The sequence below is a fragment of the Lupinus angustifolius genome, chromosome LG11, assembly GCF_001865875.1.
Source record: "Lupinus angustifolius cultivar Tanjil chromosome LG11, LupAngTanjil_v1.0, whole genome shotgun sequence".
Classification (NCBI taxonomy): domain Eukaryota; kingdom Viridiplantae; phylum Streptophyta; class Magnoliopsida; order Fabales; family Fabaceae; genus Lupinus; species Lupinus angustifolius.
The window spans coordinates 4185032-4196278 of record NC_032019.1 but is presented as its reverse complement, the minus strand read 5'-3'; the positions used below and the strand labels follow the sequence as shown (position 1 = coordinate 4196278).

The following is an 11247-nucleotide window of genomic DNA, read 5'->3' as shown; positions in this document are numbered from 1 at the left end:
TACTTGACCGAGTCATATTCATTAGGATTCGACTAAGAATTAAATTGCCACAAATTTGTTAAGACAAAAAGGTGAATAAACTCAACCTTAGTGTATAGTTATTTTAAAGTTTAAATTATAAAATTATTGAAACTGAATCAAATTACAAAATGTAGTTTATTTTGTTTCTTATTTCAGTTATTTTTTAAGGAATTATTTATATTCGGTTTATGGTTTTAGAAATATAAAAATCGTTGGAACCAAACTAAACTACATATTAAAGAAATAGATACTAAAACATAATGTTGTATTGTTGTTGGAATTTTTCAACTAATTTAGTGGCATAAATTATCAATTTTATATGAATTTTATCATTATATGTATATATTACTAAATTGTTATTATGTAATCTTATATATTATTACTACTTACTAAATTGTTATTATATATATAATACTTTCTCAATGTTAGCATGATTTGTATGATATCTTCTCATTTTTATGGTACTGTATCTAAGACTAACATATATCATAAATTGTTATACATATATTACTAAAATGATTACTAATTATGAATTGTAGTGTTATATATACTACAAAATTGTTTTGTATGTTATTAATCATAAATTATATTATTATATATGTTACTAAGTGTGAATTGTACTCTTGTATATGTGGTCATTCATTTTTTATTCCTAAATTATACAATTGTTAAATATGTTATTGACAAGTAGTTAAAAGTTTCAATTTTTTATTAATGATAATAATTATAGTGTTGTTTCCCTTTTATTGACAAACAATGTTTTTTGTAGTATATTTCTAACTTTCAATTGACAAAAAAAATGAAAACTTTGGAACCAAACCATTCCTAAGATGTTCAATTTGGTCTTTGCAATAGAATTTGGGATTAATTAAGGTGAACTGAACCATATCTTTGTATTTAGTTTGATCACAGAATTGTACACAAAATCAAACGGAACTTCTACATCCTCTAATTGGGGTGAGGGTCATCTGTTCCCAATGATGTCTTATTCTCTACCTCAAGTCAATCATATATTAATACATGAATAAAAGAAAAAATTTAAAAACAAAAAATAATACTTTCATTAACTTGATATAGAGAATCAAACTTCCTCACAAGTCACAAGACCTCCCTATCTCTCTAATCGGGTAAGACACAATTGAAATAGGATATTTGTAAAATATGTGCTAGTAATTAAAACTATTTAGAAAATGCATTGGGAGGATGTGTGCACTTTCTCCTTTACTCCTAATTAATTTTGCAATTGATAATTTAAAATATTATTTTCATATTTGTTAACTATTAAAAATGTTATCCCTTTTTATTGTTAAAATTACGTTGGTGAATTCCTAATATTGTTTTGGCGATGTTTTATTTTTTGGTTGTTTTATTGTTGTTTTTATTTTTCAGTCAGATGAATATTATTAATGTTTACTATATTTGTGTGTATAAAATTTGATCCTTTAACCTATTTTAGAATAAATATGTTTTTTTATCTAACCTCCATAATACTAAATGTGTTATTAAAAAAGTGAAAATTTAATTTTAGATTGAATTAAATAAAGTTTTTTAATATAAACCAAACCACATGTTATTTATGTTTTCTTTGATGACTTTTTACTTATAAACCCTTCTCCCAAGTTCAACACTCCTTCTTCTTAAGTTATTTCCCATCGTTTTCCCCCATTTTCAATTCCCTCCCAATTCCATTCTCCTCCGTCGCATAGGGCTTAATTAACCCTTTCCGCTATATTTCTCTCACTTCTTCTAGAACCTTCCCAACAATTTCAATTATGGCGGAAGTGAAGGCTCATTCCGCCGCCGCCGATTCATCGAGGCCTTCGTCGTCGTTCGTGAAAAGAGGCGACCGGCAAATGTTTACGGTGGAGCTCCGGCCAGGTGAGACTACAATAGTGTCATGGAAGAAGCTGATGAAGGACGCTAACAAGGTCAACAACACTAATAATAGTGGATCCACTTCCGCACCCGAACACCACCGTTCCATTCCGAACCCTGCGCTTGAGTCCAGAATCGCTCCCGTGAGCCTCTCTCTCATCTATTTACGTTTCTGAATTGCAGATTTCGTTTCCAATTTTCGTTTACGTATTCATTTCTTTCAATATGTGAATGATACTTCACAATCAAATTAGTATTTAAGAGTGCCCGTACAGTGAGCACTGACTGTGATTTATGTTTTATTCTTATGCATAAAATTAGTAGTGCTAAATCATATGAACTATTTACATAGAACCTCACGCTGAGACTGAATAATAGTAAATGTGTCTGTATTATATTTTTCAGCTGTTGAAGCAAATGGCCTAGTGTCTTTGCTATTCGTGAATGTTATGTATCATGTCTCTCTGGATGAGAGTTTTGTCATTAGTTTAAAGCTATACATAAATATATCTGCATAAAAACCAGTCAGTACTATTTGCAGGAGTTTTTATTTGTTTCAAACTTAGCTATTATTTGCTTCTGCTGCCAATGTACACTTATTACTTCATAACTTGTATGTTTAAATTTTTATTAGCTGAATTTTCTATTGACATTAGTAGATACAAGTATACAATTGGGTCATCTGTGATATGGTCAAGGGCTTAGTATTTGAGAAAAATATAAGGTGTAGTAGTTAGTGGACATACATACAGTTAAAAACTTCAAATGCCTCACTTCTATCTGATAACTACTTCTTATATTTTAAATACAATATCTGCTCCTGTTTTAAATATGTTTTCATAATTTATGACTATAATGTACACAGTAAATCTATTTTCTTTTTCGAAACACGGAATTATATCAAATATTCGAGGTCAGTGTAAACAAAGCTTGGACTGACTTTAACTTGCTGTATTCTGCACGCCTACAATATCTTACTATTTATCTTGCAGGCACATGTTTGAAAATACCAGCATAAATCCCAGCTTATTGTCATTTAATGTGGTTTTGTGCTTCACTATTTTAACAACTCTCACACGTCATATTTAGGGACATCCTACTGAGATTGAAGAAAAAGATGTTCCTCAACCGAATCGTTTCAGTGCTGTAGTAGAAAAGATTGAACGCCTTTACATGGTATGTGTATATTGCTTACCGAGATTGTTACTCTATGATGATGTGTACAAGCAGGCATTAGTTTCTACTCTAAATTCATATCATAGATGTCTATTTAATGACTATATTACCTTTTCTTGGTAGCTTACATATTGAGAATAATGGTATACTTAATCATTGTCAGGGTAACGATAGTAGTGATGAAGATGTACTTGATGTTCCCGATGATCAGTATGATACAGAAGACTCTTTCATTGATGATGCTGAATTGGTTGGTATCTTTGTATTATGTTTAGGTTTATTATTTTATTATGGCTCTTCTAACCTTTGATTACTGATTGGAATGTTGTTCTATGTTATGGATATTTGCATTCTCATGTTATTGTTTAACTGTCCTTTTCGCAGGACGAATATTTTGAGGTTGATAATTCTGCTATCAAACATGACGGGTTCTTCGTAAATAGGGGGAAACTGGAACGCATGTAAGTTTTGTTTTGTTTGAATATTTCATGACTGTTTTGAGTATTTCCTATTTATTTTATTTTATTTGCAAATGACTTAAATTTAGCAAGCCTTTACAGTTTGTTCTTTTTTTTGGTTGATTGGTAAAGTAATGGAGCAATATTGCTCTAATATGTTATTCTCTTTAGTGGTCATTTATGTGCGCTTTTGGTGTTACATGAAATAAAATGAGATTGCTTATCATTCACTGTCATTGTTTGAATTGATGGCATCAGTTAAATATGAGAAGTCCTGTGTGAATTAACTTATTATCATCTCTTAATATTGCATGTAATGGACACATACTATTTTGTTTCATCTCCTGTTTTAAGGGGAATATTATCTACAGTTTTGGTAGCCAATTAACTTGTAGGCATTAAATGGGTTAAATGTGAATGTTAGCCTCTTTAAGGTCTTTAGCAGTTGTGTTACACTCATTTGAATTCATCAAAAGATTAGCATCATATAAGACCACACAAACATAAAATTTGTTTCAGAAATTCCTATAGCCTTTTCTAAGTAGTATATTTTCTTTTTCTCGTTTTCCTTTTTTCTTTAGACACATCTTTAATTAAATTTCTACTTGTATGAGCTATAAAGTATGTATTTGTTTTGCTATTGTCACTGTTGCTCCTCTGTTATTGTTGATAGTTGCTCTAATGTTCTAAACTTCCAATTTTGCTGTATTTACTGTTAAATAACCTGGTTTTTTAGTTGGTTTAAAGTATTCTCCAGTTATAACTTCCCGCCGACTACTTCAATTAGTAATTTAGAAATCAATGCTTTGTCAATGAAAATGATTTATGATAGAGCGTTATGGCATCATTCGATCCATGTAATCAATCCCACCTAGTGGGACTACGGTTTGCTTGTTGTTGTACTTCTATACATAATTTTGATACAGTAGAAATGTTTTTTCATGATGCTGACAATATTATCACATTATATTTCTGATATGGGTAGATATTCTTTCTTGTGACAATTGTCTGTAAATTATGCATCATCTTTCTTAATCTATTAGATTGAAGTAAATTGATGGTTTCAAATTCTTGAATATTCTTATTGATATTCTGTTTCTTCCTATATTACTAGAAATGGACCTCCAGTATTACCTAACCAGGAACCGAAGAAAAGGCGCCGAAAAGATATATCGAAGAATCTTGGTGAAAATAAGGATGGTAGTGGATCAAATAAACATGTAAAAGTGGGCAAGACAGCAGCTGGAAAGACAGCTGTATCTGGTGAAAATCATGAAGAATTGAAATTACGGAGCCAATTGGATCCTGTTGTCTGTTTGAAAGCCTCAAAGGATAATTTACCTTCTACTGTGACCGAAGCAAAAGATGCTGATAAACAGAAGATAGGAGTACCTGAATCTAAGAACACAGTTGACAAATATAAAAATGCAAGTGGGTTGCTTGATGCTTCTCATCAGAAGTGCCATGAAAACAGTGCATGTGCACACTCTAAACTCCAACCTGGAAGACTTGCAAGTAATCTTGATGGTTCAGAAAATACAAGTAGGCCAAAAGAAAAAAGTGGCATCCGTGAAATACCAGATCTTAACTTGTCTGAGGTAATGTTTGCTATGCAAGCACCAATAAGTTTACTTCCTTCGGTTTTATGTTGTCTTCCTTAATTTTGTTTTTGATTTGATAAATAATTTAAATAAACAAGCGATAAATATAAGTAAAGTTCTGCCAAAAATCCGTGGAACTTCTATCAATTCACTTTTTGTATTCATACTAAATTAAAGGGTTCTGCCACTCAGGCCATAAACACCCTATGTCCTATGAAACGTGATGGACTGCTCGTCGAATAAGCAATTCCATTGCATGATCAATTTTCGTTGCTCTTTATAGTTCAACTCTTACATTTAGGTATTGCCAGAGCCAGACAAAGTGTGTGCCAAAATTCTCAACAATGTGCCAATTGGTAAAGAAAATAAGGCTTTGCTGACTCCCTCTCTTATTTGCATGATGAAAGAAACTTTCATTGCATTAATTCTTAGTTGTATAACATCATAGTTGTCATTTTTCAACCTATCCTTGGTATGCAATTGTTGATTTATTCCAAAACGGATTTAAAGGCCTAAGGGAGACTTTGGCAGGCTGTACTATGCTTATAACATACACTTGGTGCGATAGACATGTTCTATTACTCTGGTTATTGATGGTGAAAGTTGTAACAGTGAGCTGTCATGCATGTAGCATATACTGTAGTAGTCATGACTCATGAGTTTGGTTGAATGTGATGCAGAAATCTGAAAATGTGCACAAGAAAGATGGATCTAGTGTTAGGCCAAAAACTTCAACGCTTGAAAAAGCTATTCGAGAGTTAGAGAAGATGGTTGCAGAATGTAAGTTGGAAATTGTTTTAGATTTTACGTTTATCATAAATGGGCGACATGGGAAGCTTGTGCTAATGCTATCTTCTTTTATTTTTGGTCAAATATTGTCACAGCAAGGCCACCGACTGCGGAAAACCGGGAAGCTGATAGCACACCCCAGGCTGTGAAACGGAGGTTGCCTAGAGAAATAAAGCTAAAGCTTGCTAAAGTTGCTAGATTAGCTGTACCGGCAAATTCTGCTCTCCTTCCTGATTTTATTCTTTTAATGCATACAATTTATGTATTTACTCATGGGCTTTGAACATTAGAATAACTGTACATTTTTTTCTGCAGCAGGCAAGCCAAGGGAAAGTATCAAAGGAGTTACTTAACCGACTTATGAGTATTCTTGGGCATCTGATGCAGCTCAGAACACTTAAGGTATTCCATACTTTTCAATATAAACAGATACAGTTTAGTATCTATTTTTCAGTTTCCAATTATGATATCTCCGTCACACACTTTTAGCTTACATATATTGTTGGGAGTGGGTAAATGGGTATATTAAAAAAGGGCGGTCCAATGCACCATGGAGGGTAGATGTACGCAACCTTAGTGGTGAAACCCTTACTTGAACCGACACATAGCAAGAGCTTTATATCTCAGGGATGTCCTTTTAAATATTATTTGTTGAACCCATAAATGTATGTAAAAATTTGAGATCGAAGCTTGTTTATCTCCCAGTTCAGATGATCACTGTCCACCATGCTGCACTTTTGTACAATTTGTTGTTCATTTGATTATTAGGATATATGATTTAATTAGTTTAGTCTACAGAGTCTGTACACTCAATACTACAAAATCAATTTTAATAAGTGGGACTTCAATTTTTGAGAGATATCCCTACCTTCACTCTTCAAAAGTTTTTCTGCATCATAAATATCAGACTCAACTTTGAAATCAATTCTTTATAATTCAACCCAAGAAGGAAAATTTCCACCTCTTATCTTTTATGCTATGGCTCAATGATTTTCTTGACAAATCATCTCTTAGGTTATATTCATTGTTGTTTAGGCATATTTACTTTCCCTTAATGCTTCAATTATCATGGGTTATGTCTTCCTGCTACAGAGAAACTTAAAAATTATGATCAGCATGGGATTGTCTGCAAAGCAGGAGAAAGATGTTAGGTTTCAACAGCTAAAGAAGGAAGTTGTTGAGATAATCAAGATGCAGGCCCCATCTTTGGAAGCCAAGGTTTATTATAGTTTGCCTTGCTATTTTATACCTGATCAAATATTGACAAACTGGCCTGTGTTTTATTTCAATTTCCATCTTGCTTATCTTTGTTAGTTCGTCATTACTATTATTTTTGTTCCCCCAGTTATACTACTATATATAGAGTATAGCCTAAGCTGCTATTAATTTTGTTAATTAGCTACGTTACTGTTAAGTTTGTTTGTTAACTTTCAGTTAGAGCTGTTAGTGAAACTGTCAGTTGTGACTGTAGTCATTGCAGTTACACCCAAGATCAGTAGATAGTAGCTTATACTAGATCTGATATGTAAAGTAAGTTTCAGTTCAGAGCTATCAATACTTTGGATTCTCTCTATCTCTTTTATTCTATTTTCCTTCACTCTACCTTTTTTCTATTGTTTTCTCAGGTCACCAAATCCTAATACACATTATACTTGTTTTTGTTCTTTCTTATGGATGCTTCTGTCAGTGAATTCGATACGATTTGGTTTTGCTTTGAGAATCATAATTATGGCATGCTTACTTATGGATTCATTTGCCTGGAAAGGGATTTCATTTGTTGTAATCTTCATAGTGAATATTTTTCTTTCTGTATCTTGGTCATGATTCTTCTTTATACTTTTTATTAATTAGTATTTTGTTATGTATGTGTTTTTTCTTGGCATTTCCAGCAACAGCAACATGCTGGAGCAACTGTTGATTTTGGTCCTGAAGGAAAAGCTATAAATAAAAGGAAGTTCAGTATGGACATAACATTGGAGGATAAGATTTGTGATCTTTATGACCTTTTTGTTGATGTACTGAAGTTTGAGCTCCAAATATTTATTTTTCTTTTTTTATTATAAAGCTTTTTCTTAAAGAGTCTTGTTCATTTTCATAGGGGTTGGATGAAAATTCAGGTCCGCAAGTCAGAAAGTTGTATGCTGAGGTGGTTCAAATTTCTAACCCTTCCTCTTAATATTGGTCTAGCAGAGTTAGTTGGTTGCTTGTGTTATGTTTATCTGGAGTTGTATTATGACTTTATGACACCGAGGATCACAAACTTAAGCAAACTTAGTTTGTCTTCTTTTCCTGCTTCCTCTATGTTTGATTTGGTCTACTCTGTGCTTTCTCATTCAAGTTAAAATTGTGTATTTCCATATAAAATTTTATCAGAGAGTGCTATTTAAATCCCCCCTTCTATCCCTTTCTCTTCATGGCACTGAAAAGAAAGTGTTTCTTAAGGATATAATTTTTTCTAACTTTCAATTGCCATGTCCTCTTCAGCTTGCGGAATTATGGCCAAATGGTTACATGGACAACCATGGGATTAAACATGCAATTTGCAGGGCAAAGGAGAGACGGAGAGCACTGCACAGCAAACATAAGGTATGCCTTTCGCAGTGAAAAATAACATTTTAGCTTTGGTGAAGTTATATTCTAAAATTTCTCTAAAAATGATTAACAGTCTTCCCTCTTAGAGGAGTTTCATGAACATAGTTTGTGGTCTAGCCTGCAAACAGCAATATGGCATGACCACATTGGAAATAAGTATGCCTAGGGCTTTAATTTTTCTCTCTTATCCTAACCTAATTTGTATGAACACTTTATTTTGATATGTTAATTAGGGCTTTAAATAGATAAATGTGAACTATGAACTGCAGAAAATATTATTAAAACATTTAAGTTATTGGAGACAGGAACACTGATACTAATTGTCATATAAAATTGTTTCCCTTAGAAGAAGTACAAATCCCTTTGCTAACTGGAACACTGATACTAATTCAAACAATTGAGGCCGACTCTGGCCTTCAAAATTGAAGATGCCCCAATGATCATGCTTCTGCCTCTTTCCAAAGATTTTAAAGCATTGCTTTCTTTAATAGTCTTGGAAGTAACATAGCATCTTAAAGTTTTATCTTGGTGTTTTACATAGATGTTTATTTTCCATTGAAAAAAATATATTGAGGCCATAAAATAGAGAAAGAAATTGAATGATGTAATCTATGATGAACACCATTTAATTTTGATGAGTGAGGTGCTAGTTGTCCGAAGCATGTAAAACCTTGCTTAATTCTTTGCATGTACAGATCACAGGCAGGATTTGATATTTGTCAAAGAAAATGTCGTTTTTAGTGCATTTCTATATCATTGATGTCCTGTGTATTTTTAGAATCAGGAAAAAAATAAGATGAAAAAGTTATTGGCACCTCAGCAAGAGGAGAACGTTCAATTTGATGCTGGTTCAATTACATCACAGCAGAATTTGCAAGACAAATTAGGTCCAGAATCTAGCAGTCATGTTGTTGGTTCAATGAACAAAGCAGTTTCTACTTCAGTTACTGTGAATGGTCCCAAACAAGAAAAAGCAAAGGTAAGTTCAAGCAGTTCCTTGGATGATGTTAAGGTTGCAGATGGTGTTGTAGTAAAGAAGAAGGTAAAGAGAAAGGCAGAACCGGAGTCGGAAGGAAATCATATATGCCCTGAGAAGCAGGCTTCTTTGCAGGGAGAAGAAAGGACTAGGTCCCTAAAGCAGTCTGCAGGTCTTCCCCTCAAATCAAACCTTCAGCCAACATCTATCCCTGGTCCCGAACACTCAAGTTAACATGATATCAACAAGGGGTTCACACAACAGATTGTCACTGTATCACAAAGTTATGTTTCCCTCCGGATATTTTTTTTCCTTCAATCCTCCAGAATCAAATTATATTGTTGTACTATTGTTACAGTTTTTCTGTAATTAAATAAATGTCACTGCAAAATATAGATAGATTTGTTGATTGACAGTGGTAAACCATCTGGTTTCACCATCCTTCTAGCAGTTGGTGTTGTTTTTACAGTGCTGTTTGTACCTTTCTATGTAGCCAGCCTAGATGCAATAATAATGTAGTTGCTTAGTGACTAAGAGATTATAAATTCAAATTTAGCAAACAACCTTATTGGGTATACATACCTGCAACAATGTTGAAACATTTGGTTTGACCTGCTGCTTACCCTCATTAACTTTTCCTGATTTTTATTTTTGCCTGGTATTTTTTGAAGTTATCATTTTTACCCAAGTTACAAATTGTTTCAAGTTATTTAATAAATTGTAGCTAGTAAATTTTAGAGTAAATTATAAAGGATACGTGAAATTACACAAACCACTCCTCATTTTTTTATACCTATACAAACCCCCTAATTTTTATACTTTTGGTATACTGATCACCCCTGTATGAGAAATTAATTTTTTGAATAAGAAATGTGATAAATGAAATTAAGTTAAACAAACAATGGTATATTGTGAAGACAAATTTAAATAATATATGAGTTGATACCTCTTTATTATTTTTGGTTCGTTACAATATAATATAAGAACGATTTAAATAATATCTCTTTAGAATTGTTGATGTATTTTGTAACAAAAAATAATAAAGATATATTAATTGTATATTATTTGGATTTTTCCTCATAGTATACTATCTTTGTTTAACTTAATTACATTTATCACATTTTTTGTTTAAAAGATTATACTCATTTCTTCTGATGTAGAGGTGGTAAGTGTAATGAAAATATAAAAACTAAAGGAGATTTGTGTGGGTGTAGAAAAAATGAAGAGTAATTTTTATAATTTCACTAAAACTCAAGGGATTTCAGTATAATTAACTCTAAATTTTAATTCCATCAATATGATATAATCATATATATATATATATATATATAAGAATGGTTAATATGACCAAAGTGATTAAAAGAAGTGATGATATCGCTAATAAGTAACTTTTAATTTTAATCATTCATGTATAGTTGTAAGATTAAATTTATTATTCTCAAAATTTTTATATAGGAATTATTCTCATTTAAGTCCCTCCTTATAAATACTAGTGTGTACAGGCACTTCGTGCCTGCCGAACAATATTGCGTGGTATTATATATTTCATTTTTTATAATTAGAATATATTTGTTCAGTGTATTTTATATTATAATTTTTGTGTGTTTATGATAATGTATAGTTTAAGGTGAAAGATGTGGTTAATTAATATGTTAGTGATGATTAATTAGGATTATATGGTTTTTTTGTAAAAATTAAATAATGTGAAGGGCAAAATAGGAAGTACAAATTACACCATAATAAAAGTTACACCATGTTT

General features: G+C 32.0%; 1 protein-coding gene across 4 annotated transcripts; it reads left to right on the top strand.

Annotated features, from left to right (window-relative positions):
• Window positions 1632-9907, top strand: LOC109360986 (ubinuclein-1-like). Of its 4 annotated transcripts, none has more exons than XM_019606252.1 (13): window positions 1632-2039; window positions 2986-3072; window positions 3236-3322; window positions 3457-3533; window positions 4645-5128; window positions 5812-5911; window positions 6016-6125; window positions 6239-6322; window positions 7013-7138; window positions 7810-7935; window positions 8019-8066; window positions 8405-8506; window positions 9291-9907. In XM_019606252.1, exons 1-13 carry the CDS (start codon window positions 1794-1796, stop codon window positions 9720-9722), a joined length of 2109 nt encoding a protein of 702 aa, XP_019461797.1. In that variant the 5' UTR covers window positions 1632-1793; the 3' UTR covers window positions 9723-9907. The 4 variants fall into 4 exon arrangements, with proteins under 4 accessions (XP_019461797.1, XP_019461794.1, XP_019461793.1 ...); XM_019606249.1 differs by having other exon boundaries at window positions 6016-6131; XM_019606248.1 differs by having other exon boundaries at window positions 6016-6131; window positions 6236-6322.